This window comes from Oncorhynchus mykiss, chromosome 15 (assembly GCF_013265735.2).
Source record: "Oncorhynchus mykiss isolate Arlee chromosome 15, USDA_OmykA_1.1, whole genome shotgun sequence".
NCBI lineage: Eukaryota > Metazoa > Chordata > Actinopteri > Salmoniformes > Salmonidae > Oncorhynchus > Oncorhynchus mykiss.
In genome coordinates, this window is record NC_048579.1 from 70,468,318 (window position 1) to 70,491,156 (window position 22,839).

Consider the following 22,839-nt stretch of genomic DNA (forward strand, 5'->3'; position numbering starts at 1 on the left):
TCAGATAAGAGTCTCTTTCCTTTATGTCTGGTCTTCTCTCACAGAAGACTCACCTTATAGATGGATCAGGAGTTTGATGTGTAACATTGGGCATAAAGGACTATTGACGCTGTACAGTAGTGTAGTTTTTATCTCATGAAGTGTTTAGTATTTATCTCATGTATTTATTATATTATTAGTAACATAGTATGTACTGTATCTCATGAAATGAGTTTAGGAGCTCTATTTTGTTTTACTATTCTGGCCCGGTTGCCTACGCAGTACGCAGTAATCCAAAGGTATTGATCATCAGAAAGGAGACACGAGTCATCTAAGGGCTGGTTTCTCATCACTTCCCAAAACTGGTATATTGGTATGCTACCAGTTCCTCTGAGACGGTGATAGATCCATTCCAAATAGCATCCTATTCCCTTGTACTGCACTACTATGATAACAGTTTTTTGGACGCAGTCTTAGACGTGTCTCTGTCTGCCCTCTTCTTGTCTGTTACCCAAGGATACCTGGTCTCTGGAGACGTTTAGGAAAGGGACATCACATTCCCCCCTGTTGGTGTTGTAGTTGTGAAGAACACAGGACCGGCTCTAGTCTTTTAGGGGCCCTAAGTGAGATTTATTCCGTTTTAAAGCAAATTTTCTGCAGTTCTACACATTTTGCCATGACTTATGCCATGTTAATGATATCTGAGTGAGAGTGGCTAACAAAATCAATGCTGGCCCCCTGGAGGTCAGGGCTTTTGGGCACGTGCCCTGCGTGACCGGTCAGTATTCGGCCATGATTATTAGTTTAGATAGCTGGCTAGACTAATTTACCAGTCTAAAAATTGTTAGCTGACATGGGTTATTGAGTGACTGAGATAACAACAACAGAAATGGCTGATGCACAACCAACTTTCTGAAGCACCTTGTGTATTCTTCTATTCTAACTCTCAACAGTAAGTTGAGACCCCGACTGAGTTTATAAACGGGTTGGGCGCCCCTTAGCAGTCTGGGGCCGGCCCTGGGAGAACAGGACAGGTTCCTTTATTTTCAGAGGGGCACATCTAAGTAGAAAGACAATGTGACCTGACAAAAGCTGCTGTCACTATGGAAACTCAAGCGTTAGCCCTGGGTGCATTCTTGATCCTGAGTGCCATCATCTTCGAGTCAGAAGTTTATCTCTCAATGTTCCATTCTGGGAGGGGAAAGTCACTGTCAGCCACCACAAGTGCTTTGGATGCTGAAGCTCGTCGTAACGACTTCCAGGCAAAGTCGCGGCGTCGCCATCGGCCACTTAAGATAAGAGGAAGTGATTACAGCAAACAAGCCAGCTTTTTTCGAGGCTATCGATTTCCGTGTCTTTGTAGAATCCTATTGGAGAAAAGATAGTGCCTTTCACTTTAAGCACCAACTGACTCTGTTTGAGATCAGGTCAGTGCAGCTCTTGCGGTGAAACGTTTGATGTTGGAGTAGCTGGTGATCTTTGAAATGGCTTGTTCACAAAGTAACCACTCTGATTGATTCCATGTAAATACATCCAGGCTTTTAATGTGTAAAAGCAATGGGATACAAACTAGCTTGATAGCGTAGCTACACAGAAGCCCCATACATTTCTCTCCCAGACAATGGGTATGTTTACATGCACACAATACTATGATTATTGTGAATACCCAGATTGTGAATAGCTAATCATTCAAAAGAGTTCAAAAAAAATCTAGGTGTTTTAATCGGAGTGTGCTGCTTACTTGCAATATGACTTTAAGCTGGTTAAGATAATCAGAGTAAGATGTTTATGGCATACTCGACCTATTACCATAATCAGTTTGAGCGGTGTGACCAATTACCACCTACAACACTAAGCACCTGTCCTGATTCAGGACTTAACGAGCGGTGTGGCCAATTACCACCTACAACACTAAGCACCTGTCCTGAATCAGGACTTAACGAGCGGTGTGACCAATTACCACCTACAACACTAAGCACCTGTCCTGATTCAGGACTTAACGACGCTGTGTGGCCAATTACCACCTACAACACTAAGCGCCTGTCCTGAATCAGGACTTAACGAGCGGTGTGGCCAATTACCACCTACAACACTAAGCGCCTGTCCTGAATCAGGACTTAACGAGCGGTGTGGCCAATTACCACCTACAACACTAAGCGCCTTTCCTGAATCAGGACTTAACGAGGGGTGTGGCCAATTACCACCTACAACACTAAGCTCCTGTCCTGAATCAGGGCTTAACGAGGGGTGTGGCCAATTACCACCTACTACACTAAGCACCTGTCCTGAATCAGGGCTTAACGAGGGGTGTGGCCAATTACCACCTACAACACTAAGCACCTGTCCTGAATCAGGGCTTAACGAGGGGTGTGGCCAATTACCACCTACAACACTAAGCACCGGTCCTGAATCAGGGCTTAACGAGCGGTGTGGCCAATTGCCACCTACTACACTAAGCACCTGTCCTGAATCAGGGCTTAACGAGCGGTGTGGCCAATTACCACCTACTACACTAAGCACCTGTCCTGAATCAGGGCTTAACGAGGGGTGTGGCCAATTACCACCTACAACACTAAGCGCCTGTCCTGAATCAGGACTTAACGAGCGGTGTGGCCAATTACTACCTACAACACTAAGCGCCTGTCCTGAATCAGGACTTAACGAGCGGTGTGGCCAATTACCACCTACAACACTAAGCACCTGTCCTGAATCAGGGCTTAACGAGGGGTGTGGCCAATTACCACCTACTACACTAAGCACCTGTCCTGAATCAGGGCTTAACGAGGGGTGTGGCCAATTACCACCTACAACACTAAGCACCTGTCCTGAATCAGGGCTTAACGAGCGGTGTGGCCAATTACCACCTACTACACTAAGCGCCTGTCCTGAATCAGGGCTTAACGAGCAGTGTGGCCAATTACCACCTACAACACTAAGCACCTGTCCTGAATCAGGACTTAATAAGGGGTGTGGCCAATTACCACCTACAACACTAAGCACCTGTCCTGAATCAGGACTTAACGAGCGGTGTGGCCAATTACCACCTACAACACTAAGCACCTGTCCTGAATCAGGACTTAACGAGCGGTGTGGCCAATTACCACCTACAATATTCTCAACATAGACACAATTAATCAACTGTTGATGATAGTATGCTTTTAATATCGTAGAAAATATGTAATGAAAATAGCATCTAGGCCCGTTGAAGCAAACAATCAATACCACCATCAATTAAACAATGAGGAAGTGAATAAATGTTTCTCGTGAAGATCTGCATCTTCACACATGATGATTCAATCACTCACCCTGGGCACGGTCATCATTGAGACTGCCTCCTAATAATAGAGTTTGGGGACAAATTAAATGGCAAAATGATGAATGACATATGGCCAATGAGAAATTGGCTATCGTGAAATAGGATCCATGCCAGACAGGCCACAGGCAATTTAAAGTTTCCATTTATTTCATGGAATTGAGATGTTCAGAGACCTATATTCCAAAAAGATGGAGGAGCTGAGAATTCCCATTTAACTGTCAAGGATTCCATTTGTACAGATCAAACTTTTGCTCCAATTGAAATAGTTTCCAGCTCTACACACAGTACAGTTAGAAAACGTGCCCTTTCCAGCTCTGTCTTCTTAACAGGCTCACCCTGTTAGCATTGCAAAAGGGAAGGATTTTATTATTGTATAACCAACTGTGAACTTGATATTTAAATTCCTGGTGTTATCCAATGCTGATATGAATAGCTTTCAATCCCTTTGAAAAGCACGAAAGAGGTTGTAAAAATCAATGAGCAGGGAGAACGCACCCGTGCATGTCCACACTGTTATATCTTTCAGAGGAACACCCACACTTCTCTCCCAACACCCATTGTGGGCCTTTCATACAACTCATTATTTTCTCCTTTTGAGCCTGTCTTTGGGTTTCAGCTTTGTCTTGGATGAGTTATAGATGTCAGAGGAGAAGTAATGTTCACTCGACTAAAATTGAATTAGCAAACTATCCTAAGCAATGACAACTGATTCACTTTTCTAAGGGATTGGAAGTCATCTCTGATCTGTCATCTCTGATCTGTCATCTCTGGTATGTGGTAGAGGACAGTTGCTCAGTCACATATGATTGAATTGAGACTACAATACTTCAGGGTTTATTGTTTCATGTCCTTGAACAGGTTACATCCTCTCCTCTCTCCCCTCTTAGACCGTCGATGAGGTTCCCACACGTTGTTGGTTCATTTGTCGTATTTCTTTAGTTCCCTGTATGTATGACTGTAGCTATGCTGGATCAAATTGGCTGCATTTTCCTCTGAGACTCAATTTCTAGCTTTAGTGAGGTGATCAGATTCCAAATGTTAATTCATGCTAGAGATACATACACACAGATTGTCATGGCAACCATCCACTGTGTGTGTGTGTGTGTGTGTGTGTGTGTGTGTGTGTGTGTGTGTGTGTGTGTGTGTGTGTGTGTGTGTGTGTGTGTGTGTGTGTGTGTGTGTGTGTGTGTGTGTGTGTGTGTGTGTGTGTGTGCATGAGCCTGAGACGGAGAGAGAACTAATACATTATTATTGAGGGGGATTTATTAGGTGTGATAAGCGAAAATGGAATTGGACATGACTGAAACATATTTCTGGAGATCCCCAATCTCTGGAGCTGTGGTAATTAAACAGCGTGTGCAGAAATGATCACTAGTTGAACCATATGGCCTTTGTTTAGGGGTTCTGGGTACATCACCTGCATAATAACCAGACCAGTGTTCAGATACTATTTGAAATCATTTCAAATACTTTATCTGGGCTTGTTGATTCCGCTTGCCTGACGCAATGGAACCGATAGAATAGTTTCAAAACTGAAAAACCCACCCACCCACACTCCAGCCAGGCTCAAACAAACACTCAAAGTATTGGAAAGATTTTAAATAGTATTTGAACCCAGGCCTGATAAGAAAGTCAAAACCATCCAATGATGTCATGCTAACATGTTCCATACATCACATATACAGTCCCGATCCATACATCACATATACAGTCCCGATCCATACATCACGTATACAGTCCCGATCCATACATCACATATACAGTCCCGATCCATACATCACATATACAGTCCCGATCCATACATCACATATACAGTCCCGATCCATACATCACATATACAGTCCCGATCCATACATCACATATACAGTCCCGATCCATACATCACATATACAGTCCCGATCCATACATCCCGTAGACAGTCCCGATCCATACATCACATATATAGTGATGTTTTGACCCTGCTGGTGATCTATGAATGTTTGAACATTTTGAAGAGTGATGTGGCCTTAATGGCCATGTACTCTTATAACCTTCACTAGGTTCCTGCCTTTCTAGGGGGTTTTTCCTAGCCACCGTGCTTCTACATCTGCATTGCTTGCTGTTTGTGGTTTTAGGCTGGGTGTCTGTACAGCACTTTGTGACATCTTCTGATGTAAAAAAGGGCTTCATAAATAAATTTTATTTGTTGAGAAATTATCCCAGGATACACAATACCCAGATGTCAATAGCCTAATGAAGATTTAAAGAGGGCCACCGCCACTCAATGTACTAATTAGAGAGGATAAATGATCAACAACAGTGATAGATGGGAGGAGGTGATTGGAAATTGAGCGAATCCCCACCCACGACAGAGATTGCTTGTTTCCGGCATATCTCCTGGCTCCCTGGGGACTGGGTAGGTTTCATTAAGGCAGCGTGATAGGAAGCCAGATGCAGGTACAACGCATAGTGATTATTGTGACTTTGCCATTGTAACTGTTTGTAAGCTTGTGTAGTCAAATTAATCTATGATCGGATGCTATCCATTTGTTGTTTTGTATGCTGTTCTTTGTATGACATTTTAATATTTGATTATTAACCAATGATATTAGGCCACTCTTGGCCATGATTACAGACACCTGTGTCTTTTGACACTACATAAACGAGTCATCACACAGTGTTAGTGATTATACTCTGATGAGGACAGCTTGGCTGTCGAATCGTTGGTATTACATTTTTGCATCTGAGCTCCTAGAGTGTGCGGCTCTCTTTTATTTTCAAGTTTTCTACTCCGCTAGCCAGCACCTCGTCTTAATAGGTGTTCTACTCCGCTAGCCAGCACCTCGTCTTAATAGGTGTTCTACTCCGCTAACCAGCACCTCGTCTTAATAGGTGTTCTACTCCGCTAACCAGCACCTCGTCTTAATAGGTGTTCTACTCCGCTAGCCAGCACCTCATCTTAATAGGTGTGCGTTTCTTTTTCTTCTACAACGCATAGTGCACCTCGGGGTGAAGTTTCCCCTAGGTACAGATCCAGGATCACCTTCCCCTCCACAAATCATTAAGTTAACCACTAGTCAGGGAAATGCAAAACTGACTCAAGATCAGTGTCTAGGGGCAAGTTCACCCTACACAGAGTGCATTACCTGCAGGTTGGAAAGGGTTTCTCTTTTACACGGTGCAGAGATGCACGTTTCTGAGTTTACCTGAAGGGTTACTGGAAGGGTGAAGGAGAGGATTGTTGGTATTTGTGGAGGGATGACAAAATGGAATGAAAGATTGATATGGTAGGAAGATGGATGGCTTCTGTCTTTATCACTCATCTCTGACACCCCATCTCTCTCTCTCTCTCTCTCTCTGGTAGTTGGGATGACAGCAGTTCGGTCAGCAGCGGTCTCAGTGACACTGTAGATAACATCAGCACAGACGATCTGAACACGCCCACCTACCCTGCCATCACATCGTCACCACGCAAGAACAAGGCAGCCCAGGTACAGTACACCATGGAGTGTAAATGAAGGCAGTCGGCTTGTCCGAGCCTGAACAACCCATAGAGCCTATATCCTGTTTATTCTCTTATAAATGAACAAGAATAGAGTATATCCATGCTTCCAGACATTGAACTAACTGTGAGTAATGATACTGAAGCATCACTGTCTTTGCACTTAATTCAATTAAAACAGGGACTTGTCTGTCATACTTTGTATGTGTAACAGTGAGGTATATCACTGTAGTCTGGAAATTAAGCCATTTACTGTTTTAATTGGCTTTCAAGAGAGAAAGCCAAGGAAATGTACAGCGGAACCCATTCCTTGTGCAGTGTTCAGGGAGCATGGTAAAAATAGCCAAGTATGCGTGCCTTGTGGAAACCTCAACAGATTGATCTCTTAAGAGACTGTTGGTGTGGTTAGTGAGGGGGGGTTCACCATCTGTCAGGTGCCTTACTCATACTGTATTGTGTGTGTGTGTGTGTGTGTGTGGTTTTGTTTTGTTTTACTATCCTTGTGGGGACCAGAAGTCTTCATAAGGATGGTAAAACAAGGAAAAAACCTGTTTTAGTGTTAGGGGTTAAGTTTAGGTTTATAATTAGGGGTTAGGGAAAATAGGGTTTTGACATGTTTTGGTCACCAAAAGGATAGTAAAATAAAGGTGTGTGGGTTACTGACTGTCCCAGGCGGACACACACCAGCATGTGGAGCAGGAGGTCAGCAGCAGCTGGGCCGGAGCTGAAGATCTGAAGAAGGTGGACGAGGAGCTGGATGTCAGCATGGAGCCCGGCTCAAAGTGGAAGCCTTCCTCCTCCTCTGCCTCCTCGCCAGCGGGGCAGTGTGGGGAGGATCCCGGGCAGAAGACGGGCCTACCCATGTCCCAGACTGGCTCCTGGAGGAGGGGTATGACTGCCCAGGTGGGCATCACGCCCCCCCGGACCAAAGGAACCAGCGCCACCCTAAAAACCCCTGGTAGGACCCGCCCTCCTTCTTCAACCTACTTCAGACCTTGCTTATTTCTTTCTACCATGGCCCTGTTGGAAAACTGTAGAAATAACTTCCTTCCTTTCTTGTTGTCTTGAGGTGAGCACAGATCTACAGTATAAGTGATTGTATCGGTGTATCCAAGGTTACCGCCGTATTACGTCGACCAATTCAGATCTGTGATTACTTCAAGGAAGGTAGGAAGGATGTATTTCTGATTTGAACAGGGCCCATGTCTAACTGAGGATGGATGGTGGTGTAGATTGTTCTCTGACTGGTCATTCATTCAATCAAACTGCCTGTCTGGTTGATATTAGGACCAGGAAATGTCCATCCTAGCTTTATTTATGTGAATTTTATTTGTTGATGTGTTCCAGTTTGACATTGATTAGATAACAGGGTCAAAGATTTTAGCCAATCAGATTATTCATTAGGAAACCTGTGTCGTTGCCCTTTGAGGCCCTCGGTAATGTTTGTCGTTTCTCCGTTCTACTTTATATTTTTCTCAATCGTGTTTTGGTTTGCTCAGCAAGTCTTCTCATGTTTGGATTAGTATAGCTTTCTATTTTAGCTGAGCTTTGTGAAAAGAGTTGTAAAATGTTAGCGAAGTGTAAAGTAATTTGGCACACCTGCCCTGTAGCCCTACAGATGATGACAAAGATGAGTCCCGTTATTTACCAATAAGCTGCGAGGTCCGTCTCCCCTCTGCTCGATCCTAGCTAAATTATTCCGTACCCCAGCAGTTTGCAGAGGGGAAGGTGTTTGCCAGCTTGTTAATGACTGGCCTTTGTATCGACAGGTAAAACTGATGACGCCAAGGCCTCAGAAAAATGCAAGGCCCCCTCCAAGACCGCTGGCATCCAGCGCTCGCCCTCCGACGCCGGCAAGAGCAGTGGCGACGAGGGCAAGAAACCCCCCTCGGGCATCGCCCGCCCCCCCACCACTGGGTCGTTCGGCTATAAAAAGATGGCCAGCCCCCCCTCCGGTGCCCTCATCACGGCCAGTGGTGCCACCCTGGCCAGTGGCTCCGCCACCCTGGGGAAGGTGCCCAAGTCTTCGGCTATCGGCAAGGGGACAGGGATCAGCGGAGGCCGTAAGACCAGCCTGGATGGCTCCCAGCCCCAGGACGATGGGGTGCTGATGGGCTGCGGAGGCTCCAAGGTGCCCCTCCAGTACCGCTCTCTGCCCCGGCCGGCCAAGTCCTCCAGCGGGGGGGTGGTGGGGCGCAGCGGCCACCGCTCCAGTTCCAGCAGCATCGATTCCAATGTCAGCTGCAAGTCGGCCGGAGGAACGGGGACCAAGCGAAGGGACGCTGGGAAGGTGGGCTCGGGGCGCTCCAGCCCCATCCCCATCACCATCAACCAGACGGACAAGGAGAAAGTGGCCGTGTCAGACCAGGACCCAGCAGGTTTATCCACCTCCCCCAAGTCCAGCCCCACCTCCACGGGCCAATCTGGCCTCAGGCAACCAGGGTCCAAGTACCCGGACATTGCCTCACCTACCTTCCGCAGGTCAGTCAACACTGCTCACTTGGTTTCCCCTGCACTCATATAAGAGCTTGGTAGCCAGAGCCAAGCAGCTGCCATTTTTCATCTCTATTGTAAAGGTAGAGGGAGCTTGTTGTTCCCTAGGCACTCTCACCGACTGCGTGCTCGAGGCCACCACAGAATAATGAAGTGTTGTTTGTGAGGTACAATGTTGTTTCTCAGCTCCAAGATGCTATTGATAGATAGTGTTCATTGGTGCTGTCAGAATTACAGGTAGAGGTTCACTTCTTCTCTGAAGCGACGCAGAATTAGCATTCCAAAGTCTCATATTTATATATATGTTTTTTTTTAGGTAATAAGGTAATAAGACACTAAATCCTATCCCAGCACAGAAACATTGGTCTGAGTTTGTTCGTTGGGCTTTAGAGTCAGAGAGGCAAAGGTTGCCCCCTGCTGTTCGGTAGATGTCATCACAGAAACTGATGGTATTTCTCTCAAGATGAACGGTAGATGATTTGCCATTCAGGTCAGGCTAAACTGATTCACTGACAGTGAGAAAGCTATTCTGTTCGCGAACCCCTGTCTCATTGGTTAGGTGCGCTCACAAGGCGTGTCCGGACACGGCCGTGCCGTCCGACCTGTCGAGGCACAGAGTGCATTTTTGATTTGTGCGTATACCCCTTAGAAAAAGGCACCTATTAATTGGGAGCCTGTTTGATGTCAGCCCCACGTCAGACACGACAGGAAGGACCTGTGAACAACATATGTGTTTCTGAGTGACCAGATTGGCTGATTACACGCATGGAAAATAAATGGGGCAATGCTATGACCACAGCTGTCTGAACCACAGCTGTCTGAATTAAAATCACTGGGAGCGCCGTCGTCTCAACAGTCACCCTATTCCCATAGGACTCTGGTCCAAAGTAGTGTACTAAGTAGTGCAATATAGGGAATAGGGTGCCATTTGGGATGCAGACATACTCTAACAGAGGCAGTAGGGAAGGTGTACTTCTTCATAGTGTCTATGAAGAAGAATATGGTAGGCTTATGAGATAGGGGAGGGGCAGTGTTGAGCGGAATGCAAACTTTCCCCAAGCTCCTATTTCCTTGGTGTAATTAAATAAATGTAATACTGTTCTATATCAAACAACCTAGTTCTGAACCTAGAGACTGAGTTTGTTCAGTCTGAGGGGATCATGATTGCCATAGATAGTCTGTGAGTGAATGGAACCATCTTTCTCTCTCTCCCAGGTTGTTTGGCACCAAAGCCAGCAGCAAGGCCAGTACCCCAGGCACACCCGACTCAGGCAAGTGCCCCTCTGCGTTGGGCAGCCCTCATGGAACATTGGCGCGCCAGGCCAGCCTGGACTCTCCCTCCTCGGGCACGGGGAGCCTGGGCAGCGCGGGCGGGCAGAGTGGGGCTAGCAGCCCACTTTATGGCAAGGCCCCTGACCTGGGCACTGATTCGCCTGCCTCCAGCCCGGCGTCAGGCCTCTCGTTGCCCTCCAACGCCCGCCCCTGGCCCACCAACCTCAGCAGCTCCTCGGCATGCTCTGGCAGTAAGGACACACTGAGCTGCCAGAGCATGACCAGTCTGCACACCAGCTCCGAGTCCATTGACCTGCTGCTGGGGCACCACCACGGCCCCAAAGTCACCCGCACGGCCAGCGTCAAGTCCACGCTTTCTGAGGGGTGAGTCCCAATGTGGAACAACTCCATTAGGTTCCTGTGGGTAGTTTGTTTCAGACCAGTGGGTGTAACATGTACATCAGTGGTGGCTGATGGGAAAAGATATTGTAATGGTTGGAATGAAGGGAACGATATCAAACACAGGGAAGCTACGTGTTTCACTCCATTCCGTTTATTCCATTCCAGCCATTGCAATGAGCCCGTCCTCCTATATCTTATCACACCAGCCGTCTCTGACACACAGCCATCAATGTACAGACACTGAAAATGAAAATGAAAATGGACTTGTAGACTGTATGTATGGAATACAACGTCATGCTCGTCTTGTCTTTTCAGTATAGCTCACTGTTGTCATAGCGGTTTGTAATATTTCCTTCATTCACAGATTGTTGTCTAAATTGAGAGTATCAAACTAACCCAAATGTTCGGTTTAATGTGTGCTTTCCGTATGTCTGTTTCTTGGGTAACGTTGCCCATTGTAGTGATTGTCCTTTAGCATTCTCACTTTAGACAGTCTGTGTGTTCTATCAGTCAATAGATGTGAATTGAATCCATGGCATCATGATCGTTTAAATGTAGAATCTTAATTTGACCAGTTTCTCACAGCAGGAAAATAATCCTCCAGCAAAGTGGAAATTACAGACTTTAGAAGCCTTTTTTAACCTCAAGTACAGGACCCTAAAATATTGCATTTCCTGCTGTACAACAACAGGGTGATCAAATTAAGATCCTACACCTGTAGGTAATTCTAATGTTTTTCGTTCTCTGTGTCTTAACAGCATGCCTCTTGACAGAAACACACTCCCCAAAAAGGGACTGAGGTAACTCATCACTCATACGTTGTCCTTTTAGTGTTTCCTTGTTTTGGCTTTTCATTCTCACAAGTTATTCATACATGTCTTTCTGACTGGCAAAATCTCATGTTGTGTCTAATATCATGTTGGTGTAGGAAAGCAGTGTTACATAATGACGTTAGTATTTTGCTTGACATTTGTCTCAGGAGATTTAGCCGATGAGGGTTTGGCACATTGAACATTGAAAATATTAATGGGAGTGACAATTTAGTTTCACCTCATAAAAGGCTTCAATTGCTGTACAAATCCTGTTGAAGAATTCTCTTCTAGAGGTAGACTATTAGTCACTGTTGTTCCTCTGGACACTCCACAGTTCCTCACAGATTACAGGTGCCTGAAGTCAATGATCCCATGTAGTCTAGTGGATTCTGAATAGTTATATCCAGGATCTTTTTGTACTTTCTTTCCTCCTCGGCAAGTCAGGGCATCCATTTTAAATCAAGTTTCCACTACTCCTGTCCTATCTAATGTCTGAAATCGTGTCCAGACCCTCAACACTAGAAGGTGTGACACCCTATTGGCACCCTATTCCCTATATATAGTGCCCTACTTTTGATCTGGGTCCATAGGGCTCTGCTCAAAAGAAGTGCACTATGGAATATGGTTCCATTTGGGATTCCGCCCCTATCACACCACCATGCAACAAATGGCTTTTTCTACCGAATTACTCTGTCTGCAAAAAGCACTGCAATAAGTCCAGGCTCCTGCCCAGGGTTTGATATTTCTCTTTATTAGACTGCAGTAGAGAGTGAATCTCTACCTTGAGTAGGACTTCTGCAACCTTTTATAATTCACTGCATGTAATGCTAAGGGGATGTTTGACACAGAAAGAACACGTATTTCCTTTTAACTGTACTTTCACAGCAGGCGTGGAGGCATTTTCCCTTCAGAAGTTTATTTCTATTGATCTCAGAAGCCACTCAGCAGTTTAGGACTGGGTTGTGTTTCTTGTCGCTGCCTTTTTTTCTAGCCCAGAGGGATTCAAAGCAACAAATTGCCTTTTTTTCTAGCCCAGAGGGATTCAAAGCAACAAATTGCCTTTTTTCAAGCCAGATAATAGCTAAATGATTATGATATTCATGTGTCCAATGCTCAGTTTTAAATGCACATTAAGCAGACTTCAAAACATACTCTGATTGAGGCATTCTCTCCTCTGAACTCAAAGTGGAACTCAAAATCGATGGACAATTCTGTGCAAAATAGGCCATTTGATTTGAAGTTGAACATGCAGACATGTGCACATGATATATCATTCAATACCTTTTACTGTCATTAGATGTCAATCAGAGTACCTTTCTTCGTCTGAAAGAATTCAGAGTGGGGTATTCGTATGACAGACAGTCTGTTATGAGCTTCAGTGTTGAAAGGATGAGCTTGAACTCAATTATCTTCCTTTAAGGATTAAACCTGGCTGCCTATCAATCATTTAGATAACTCTTCCCCCTGCTAGGAACCGCTAGAGATGAGGAGAGTAAAGACTGTCAGTGTGTGTGTGTGTGTGCATTCTTGCACATAGGTGGGATGGGTGGCTGTGCCTGTGTGTGGGTGGATGCATGTGTGTGTGTCTGTGTCCACAGTGCTTGACTTAGGCCGGAACACACCAGAACTCTTCCACCTCCCTCCAATGTTATACTGCTTGAGGTCTAGCACCTCTTTTAGAATATTGACTTAACTATATTGTGGAGTTTCTGCACCTATATATGAACAGAGTACCGGCACTTATATATAAGCAGAGTGCCGGCACCTATTTTAGTCAAAGTCAAGCACTGTGTGTACGTATATAACTATTCATGAGTTAGTGAATATATTTGTCACCACAATCCAGTCATGTGATATGTAGATAATACAGTTGCATGGTTCAATAGACGCCATGTTGAATCAGTGGTGCCACTAGTTGACGTGTACCACGTCCTCTCTAGGTACCCTCCCTCGTCCAGACAGACGTCCCATGAGGAGGGGAAGGAGTGGCTGCGTTCTCACTCCACTGGAGGGTTACAGGACACGGGGAGTCAGTCCCCTCTCTCCCCCCCTGGAGTTGCATGCACAAGCACCGGAAAATACCACTACTCCAACCTGCGTAAGCCCTACTCCAAATACCACTACTCCAAATACCACTACTCCAATCTGCGTAAGCCCTAATTCAAATACCACTACTCCAACCTGCGTAAGCCCTACTCCAAATACCACTACTCCAAATACCACTACTCCAATCTGCGTAAGCCCTACTCCAAATACCACTACTCCAACCTGCGTAAGCCCTAATTCAAATACCACTACTCCAACCTGCGTAAGCCCTACTCCAAATGCCACTACTCCAAATGCCACTACTCCAACCTGCGTAAGCCCTACTCCAAATACCACTACTCCAACCTGCGTAAGCCCTACTCCAAATACCACTACTCCAACCTGCGTAAGCCCTACTCCAAATACCACTACTCCAAATACCACTACTCCAACCTGCGTAAGCCCTACTCCAAATACCACTACTCCAACCTGCGTAAGCCCTACTCCAAATACCACTACTCCAACCTGCGTAAGCCCTACTCCAAATACCACTACTCCAACCTGCGTAAGCCCTACTCCAAATACCACTACTCCAACCTGCGTAAGCCCTACTCCAAATACCACTACTCCAAATACCACTACTCTAAATACCACTACTCTAAATACCACTACTCTAAATACCACTACTCTAAATACCACTACTCTAAATACCACTACTCCAAATACCACTACTACAAATACCACTACTCCAACCTGTTTGTGCGTGTGTGTTTTCTCCCCCAGTGAGCCCCACCAACCTGTCACCCTACAACCTGCCAGGACCCAGCAGTATGAGTCGCTCCAACAGCATCCCTGCCCAGGACTCCTTTGACCTGTATGGAGAAGCCCACCTGGGGGGAAGCGCCACCTCTCTGGAGGACAGACCCCGGGGCATGAGCCGCTCTGGCTCCTTCAGGGACAGCACCGATGAAGGTAGGCCCCGACTGTGGTCCTGTATATGCATTGTGTATATATATATATATATATTAGACCAAGAAGCTTAGACCATGAAGAAGTGATAGCCAGGGTTGAGTTCTCAGATTGAAGCTCAAAATGCACTGGACTAGGAACCCGGCTTTTTCTGCTTCTCTTTTTAAAGAGAAGATTGGCGTTTCAGTTAACATTTTGGTAACGTGACGGTGCCACTTGAAAGTAATGTTACTAGTCAATGACTAGGCCCTTTGAATTATCCAAACAAGTACTTCATTCGTACACAGCCACACACATGCCATTAGAATATGTTACTTTTACATGCAGATAAATTGGTGCTATTTATAGGACCACAGGTTATGTTCTCTTAATTCCTCTCTCGCTCTCACGCTCTCTTGTTCTCTCTCTCGCTCGCTCTCTCTCTGTCTCTCTTTAGTCCATGGATCCTCACTGTCGCTCTCTCTCTGTCTCTCTCTAGTCCATGGATCTTCACTGTCGCTCTCTCTCTAGTCCATGGATCCTCACTGTCGCTCTCTCTCTGTCTCTCTCTAGCCCATGGATCCTCACTGTCGCTCTCTCTCTAGTCCATGGATCCTCACTGTCGCTCTCTCTCTGTCTCTCTCTAGTCCATGGATCCTCACTGTCGCTCTCTCTCTGTCTCTCTCTAGTCCATGGATCCTCACTGTCGCTCTCTCTCTAGTCCATGGATCCTCACTGTCGCTCTCTCTCTGTCTCTCTCTAGTCCATGGATCCTCACTGTCGCTCTCTCTCTGTCTCTCTCTAGCCCATGGATCCTCACTATCGCTCTCTCTCTGTCTCTCTCTAGTCCATGGATCCTCACTGTCGCTCTCTCTCTGTCTCTCTCTAGCCCATGGATCCTCACTGTCGCTCTCTCTCTAGTCCATGGATCCTCACTGTCGCTCTCTCTCTGTCTCTCTCTAGTCCATGGATCCTCACTGTCGCTCTCTCTCTGTCTCTCTCTAGTCCATGGATCCTCACTGTCGCTCTCTCTCTGTCTCTCTCTAGTCCATGGATCCTCACTGTCGCTCTCTCTCTAGTCCATGGATCCTCACTGTCATTCTCTCTCTAGTCCATGGATCCTCACTGTCGTTCTCTCTCTCTCTCTCTAGTCCATGGATCCTCACTGTCGTTCTCTCTCTGTCTCTCTCTAGTCCATGGATCCTCACTGTCGCTCTCTCTCTAGTCCATGGATCCTCCCTGTCGTTCTCTCTCTAGTCCATGGATCCTCACTGTCGTTCTCTCTCTAGTCCATGGATCCTCACTGTTGCTCTCTCTCTAGTCCATGGATCCTCACTGTCGTTCTCTCTCTAGTCCATGGATCCTCACTGTCGTTCTCTCTCTGTCTCTCTCTAGTCCATGGATCCTCACTGTCGTTCTCTCTCTCTCTCTAGTCCATGGATCCTCACTGTCGCTGGTCTCCAGCACCTCGTCCCTGTACTCTGCGGTAAGCTGAATGGTTTTCTCCAAACACACAAACAAACATTTAGACAATCATGCTTATGGCAGCCATGGGTGCTGTGTGTGATCCCGGTTAATTGGTGTCATTAGCCTAAAAGTATTTTAGGAGACAATATGTAATACATTTTTCAGCAAGCCACAGCCCTGACACTTTTTTGCTATAAGGCTGGAGAAATGTAACCACTCTCAAAATCAAAGATTGTGTTTTGGATGCAAGGACAGAGTCCATGAAATCAGAGTAATATTTTGAAACATATTTGGGGTTATGATGGGGTAGAACAGCTGCACTTTATAAGTTACATTCTTCAATAATAGATAGGTGTACGAATGGCTTTATAAACTGGGTGGTTCAAGCCCTGAATGCTGATTGGCTGACAGCCGTGGTATATGAGACTGTATACCACGGGTATGACAAAACATTTATTTTTACTGCTCTAATTATGTTGGAAACCAGTTTATAATAGCAATAAGACACCTCGGGGGTTTGTGGTATATTGCCACAATATACCACGGCTAAGGGCTGTGTCCAGGCACTCCGCATTGCGTCTTGCCTATGAACACTCCTTAGCCGTGGTATATTGGCCATATACCACACCTCCTTGGACCTTAATACTTAAATATATCATACATGTTTATATTTAGGCAGTGCATCCAAGGTGATATAGGCAAATTCAAGCTTGGTGAAGGTGTGGATTTTTTGGGGGCAACAGGCAACACTCCAGCTGCAGTCAAACTCAATGAGAAGACAGATCAGTTGAGGAAGATAAACAATTACTGGCGCTCTCCAGCAGAAAGTTCTAGAAAGGCCTGGAGAGGAGTTTAGACTTTGACTGATTTCAGAGACTTGTTCTGAAAGTCTTCCTATGGGGCAGAAAGACAGAAAGCAGTTATTGTTTATTCTTCATTTCATTGTGTCGATGTTTGGTTGTGTTCATATTTTAATATTTTAATTGTAATTTCATGTTTATTTGTTTACATTACTATAATATTTATGTCAGTTATGATTTGAATTTCATCATACTTTTCTGTTTGCTATTTTATCATTTCTTCTCATCTTTGGCATTATCTAGTCATCAGTTTTGTTTAATCTCATCTGTTATCACTCAACACCTGGGGCGTGTTCAGTAGGCAGAAAACGTTGTGAAACGGGGTGGTACTATTTCAGCCTGTCCTATGAGAAACGTTTGTTTTCGTTTTCCGTTGCAAAGCGTTTTGCTGCGATGCGCCCTAATGAGCACGACCCTGAAAAACACGACTGACAAAGAGCAATTTTATTCAAATCTCCTACGAAGAACACTATGATAAAAGTATCATGACACATTTTCCCAAAGTCATTACAACACCAATCGTCCAGCCCAACAATATAAAGATGGACAAAACATATAGATGTCAATCAAAAGGCCATAGATGATAACCAATGAGAATGCTTGGCTTACACAAAAGTTTGGCACCCTGTTTTCAGGGCAGTGCAAAGTGTTGAGTTGCCATGGTTTCCCATTGCAGCAGCTTGAACCCACGTTTTCTTACTTCCAGGTTCTTTCCTTTCTGGCCAAGGTAAAGACTATGATGCTGTCAGCTATGATCTCTCCACACCACACAGACAACGTGTTTGTATGCCCACCACATGCTCTGATGCTGGTTGAATGTGGCAGATGTTCACACAGGTTTTTGGTTGGTGTGTGAAAAAAAAAACAACCAATGCTACTTGTGTGCAATGTTACCAGTGTGTATATATTGCAATACATACATACAATGTATTATGTTAATTATCCCTGCCACATCGATTACATATGACTTGATTGGCCAAAATCAAACGTTGTGTAAGTTCTTAGTACAGTCTGACTTGACTTGAAATGACACCACAGTCAACGATTTCCCAACACACGCAATAACATCTGCTAAATATGTGTATGTGACCAATAACATTTGATTTGATTTAATTTGATGCATCAAGAGCTGCCTTAGCATTTGCTTTCACTTCCGGGCGTCATCTATGGCCTTCTGGCTCCTGCATCATACTCCATCAAAAGCTCAACCCCAATGATCTACTCATTATGACAATGGGCATTCATTGCATCCATAAAGACGCTGTCAGAAGTGAATCATTGTTCATACAACGTGGCTTATTCCTGCACATCTTAACGACATGTCTTCTCTCCCAAACAGACAGAGGAAAAGGCACATTCTGAGGTAAGTGGCTTGGCTTGGTGAGGGACGAAATGTCTCCTGTCTGTCTCTCTGGTCTCTGTCTGGTCGTCTGATCTGTTTGGTCGGTCTGTCTCTCTGGTCAGTCTGTCTGGTCAGTCTGTCTGGTCAGTCTGTCTGGTCAGTCTGTCTGGTCAGTCTGTCTGGTCAGTCTGTCTGGTCAGTCTGTCTGGTCAGTCTGTCTGGTCAGTCTCTCTGTTTGTCTGTCTGGTCAGTCTGTCGCTCTATCGGTGGGTCTGGTCCGTCAGGTCAGTCTCTCTGGTCTGGTCTGTCTGGTCTGGTCTGTCTGGTTTGGTCTGTCTGTCTCTCTGGTCTATCTGGTCTGTCTGGTCAGTCTCTTTGTTTGTCTATCTAGTCTGTCTCTCTGGTCTGTCTGGTCTGTCAGTCTCTCTGTTTGTCTGTCTGGTCTGGTCAGTCTGTCGGTCGGTCTGGTCAGGTCAGTCTCTCTGTCTGTCTATCTGGTCTGGTCTGTCTGGTCTGGTCTTGTCTGTCTGTCTCTCTGGTCTGTCTGGTCAGTCTCTCTGTTTGTCTGGTCTGGTCAGTCTATCGGTCGGTCGGTCGGTTCGTCTGGTCCGTCAGGTCAGTCTCTCTGTCTGTCTGGTCTGGTCTTGTCTGTCTGTCTCTCTGGTCTGTCAGTCTCTCTGTTTGTCTATTTAGTCTGTCTCTCTGGTCTGTCTGGTCTGTCAGTCTCTCTGTTTGTCTGTCTGGTCTGGTCCGGTCAGATCTCCATAATGAAAGATAACAATCAAAGCACGAGCAGTGATATATGTATCCACTTTGTCCAAAATCAGGTTCTGGTCTATCAGTGGCGGACCTGAACATAAAACTTGTTTATATAACCTTGGACTTGGTGTCCAAGTCAAATCTCTTTGACCCTATGGTGCATTGCTTGTCATTGGCCAGTCTTTTAAACAACCAGGCATTTGAATAGAACCAAACAGCACTTTGACTTGATCTTTACCACACGTCATGCTGACAGTCATGGACAAACATCATTAATACACCCTACTCTATATCCTTCTCTGTGGTTTCACTTCACACCCTATTCAGTTATCACTGGCTTTTCTTTCATTACAATGACTTCCTGTTTCTGTTTGCACCCTACATGAACACGTTAGTTCAAGCCCATAGGTATAATGCTTTATTACTTGTTAAAACCATGGTTGAGTCTTTTTAAAATGCATTATACCAGTCAGGTTTAAGGAAAGTGTTACCAAAGTGACAACTACCCTAATGTGTTTAGATGCTTGTACACGTTTTCCCCTTTTATTGGCTAATTTGTCCAAGACTGTACTGTTGTTTATGTGTGAGAGATTGCCTTATGCCTTATTGGCTAATGGTTTAAAGTGCTACCCGTGAGGAAACACGCTGCTTTGTCATCATCGTAACAGATATCTCTCTCTCCATATCTTCTGTTTGGACTAAGCATGCATCATAGAGTTAATTGTATTCTTCTCTTTTCAATCAAGGGTCAAACAGGCCAAAATACCACGGTAATCCCCCACTTACGTTCACACTTACATTCACCCCATTTTTTTTATTCTGTGGCAATGAGACAGACTTTTACATCAATGTTTTCAAATGGATGTTTACAGGGCAGCTGGTACACCAGATTTAGGATTTGCATTTAAAGAGATGGAATCGGAAGATAGGCATGCTCTGTTGTATTTTCAATCAGTCCTGTTTTTTTAGGAGAGACGTGATCGTCATGGTAATCTGTTATTTTTTTCCCCCACCCAAACAGCAAATCAGGAAGCTGCGACGAGAGCTGGACGCCTCCCAGGAAAAGGTTGCGACCCTCACATCTCAGCTGTCTGCCAATGTAAGTGCCTCTTACTTCAACAAACACTGAGCAGTCAAAACGTCTGCCTCGAGGTTCATTTGCATCCTAGCCTGTCAGAGAGGTTCGGGGGGAAACTCTGCCTTTGCCAAACCCTTGAATGTAAATCAGTCTAGACACCCACTAATTACCTTTCTCTCTCTGACTCAAAGGTTTCTTAAGCTTCTGATGAAATGTTTTGAAGTCTGGGTTGTTGTTTTTTTCGAACACGGCTCGAATATGCGGCTTATTTACCGGGAATTGTCCTGCGAAGCAGGCCTCATCCTGTGGGGCAGCAATATAGAGCGGCCTAGCAAGAAAATGCAGATTCAGCAAAACAGAGAGAGGGGGGAAAGAGGGGGCTTGTGGGCCCAGTTTGGAGGGAGGAAGTGTATTATACAGAGTGAGAGAGAACCCTGAGAACCCAAAGCCTATCAGGTCTCTGTGGAGAGATGGGCGTTCCTGTCTCTCTCTCAGTGCTGGGCCCTGCGTGAAGCGTCTGATCAAGTGCGAGGCTGACAGGGTCTTCACCAGGGTCTCTGACTTTGATCGAGGAGTTCTACATCTCCAGGCACTAAGGCACCACACTGCCAAGTAACTTCCAACTAACTTTTGTGTTCACTGTGTGACTCATACAGACCCCAGATGTCTTTGTAGAAAAGTTGCATTGTTTAATATATGAGAGCTTTTCTTTAGATGCCTTTGTGTATATATATATACTGAACAAAAATATAAATGCATCGGTGTTGGTCCCATGTTTCATGAGCTGAAATAAAAGATCCCAGACATTTTCCACACGCACAAATAACTTATTTCTCTCTAATTTATTGCACAAATCTATTATCTGCCAAGATAATCCATCCACCTGACAGGTGTGGCATATCAAGAAGTTGATTAAACAGCATAATCATTACACAGGTGCACCTTGTGCTGGGGGACAATAAAAGGCCACTCTAAAATGAGCAGTTTTGTCACACAATACAATGCCACGTATATTACCGTTCAAAAGTTTGGGGTCACTTGGAAATGTCCTTGTTTTTGAAAGAAAATCATTTTTTTGTCCATTTTAAAATAACATCAAATTGATCAGAAATACAGTGTAGACTTTTTATGTTATAAATGACTATTGTAGCTGGAAACGGCTGATTTTTAATGGAATATCTACATAGGCGTACAGAGGCCCATTATCATCAACCATCACTCCTTTGTTCCAATGGTTGTGTTAGCTAATCCAAGTTTATCATTTTAAAAGGCTAATTGATCATTAGGAAAACCCTTTTGCAATTATGTTAGCATAGCTGAAAACCTTTTTAGCCTTTTAAAATGATAAACTTGGATATCCACCAGAACTGTTGCCAGAGAATTGAACGTTAATTTATCTACTATACATTGCCTCCAACGTCGTTGTAGAGAATTTGTCAGCACGTCCAACCGGCCTCACAACCGCAGACCACCTGTAACCACGCCAGCCCAGGACCTCCACATCTGGCTTATTCACCTGCGGAATCGTCTGAAACCAGCCACCCGGACAGCTGATGAAACTGAGGAGTATTTCTGTCTGTAATAAAGCCCTTTTGTGGGGTAAAACTCATTCTGATTAGCTGGGCCTGGTTCCCCAGTGGGTGGACCTATGCCCACCCATGCCAAGAGTGTACAAAGCTGTCATCAAGACAAAGGGTGGCTACTTTGAAGAATCTGGTTACTACATGATTCCATATGTGTTATTTCATAGTTTTATTCTACAATGTAGAAAATAGTACAAATAAAGAAAACCCTTGAATATATATATATATATATTACCTCATGCCTTTCCTGGGCTCCTGATCCCAATCTGTTCCAGTAGCGTCATCCCCACCAGACCCATACACTCTCTCTGGTACCGGATGGTGTCTGGTACCGGATGGTGTCTGGTACCCAAGCTTCATGGCCCATGCTGTGCATTGGAACAACATTTCTCTCCGGAGACTCCAGTGGTTGAAACATGCACTGCAGCATTGATTAAGGCAGCGTTTCAGGTGCTGTAATCTGATTTGTTTGGGAGAGATACTGCATCTTCAGCAGGTGCATACTGTATGTTTGCAGTCATGTTCTCCTGAATGGCTGATTTAAATATAAATCTCACTTAGAGAGAGGCACTGTTTTGTCATTGAACGAATGAGAAGAGCTGTGAGTGGTGTCTGCTGATTGATGTCATCGCAGATTGACCCTAATCACATTTACAATTCAGTAATTTAGCAGACGCTCTTATCCAGAGCGACTTACTGTAGTGTGCATACATTTTCGTACTTGTCCCCTGTGGGAATCAAACCCGCAACCCTGGAGTTGCAGGCGCTGTGCTCCAGCAGCTGAGCTGTACGGGACACTAATGGACTGTATGTATAAGACGCTCATTTACTGTATCTGCTCACTGCCTTTGTTATATGTTAACATGGAAATGAATATTTTGACCTTTTTGGAATAAGGAATATTTTTAATAAAGGACTATTTGTTGTGTCACCTTCAGCATGGTCCTAGCAGGTCAGTCTGGCCTGATTTGTAGCTAAAATGGCCGCCACATCAAGCACACAGTTGTATGTGTGTAGTCACA

At 45.0% G+C, this 22,839-nt stretch overlaps 1 protein-coding gene across 13 annotated transcripts in view; it reads left to right on the forward strand.

The window, feature by feature from the left end:
* The window catches only part of nav3 (neuron navigator 3), a 242,139-nt gene that overhangs the window by 192,241 nt on the left and 27,059 nt on the right, over positions 1–22,839 (forward strand). For 11 of the 13 annotated variants that reach the window (XM_036945151.1, XM_036945152.1, XM_036945153.1 and 8 more), the window contains 12 exons: positions 6,639–6,765; positions 7,449–7,734; positions 8,546–9,257; positions 10,485–10,925; positions 11,702–11,743; positions 13,696–13,853; positions 14,564–14,752; positions 16,162–16,214; positions 17,762–17,782; positions 18,395–18,418; positions 19,903–19,926; positions 20,178–20,255. In XM_036945151.1, the coding sequence (XP_036801046.1) occupies positions 6,639–6,765; positions 7,449–7,734; positions 8,546–9,257; positions 10,485–10,925; positions 11,702–11,743; positions 13,696–13,853; positions 14,564–14,752; positions 16,162–16,214; positions 17,762–17,782; positions 18,395–18,418; positions 19,903–19,926; positions 20,178–20,255 (2,155 nt within the window). The remainder of the gene's footprint in view (positions 1–6,638; positions 6,766–7,448; positions 7,735–8,545; positions 9,258–10,484; positions 10,926–11,701; positions 11,744–13,695; positions 13,854–14,563; positions 14,753–16,161; positions 16,215–17,761; positions 17,783–18,394; positions 18,419–19,902; positions 19,927–20,177; positions 20,256–22,839) is intronic. The other 2 variants (XM_036945154.1, XM_036945155.1) reach the window with 2 other exon arrangements.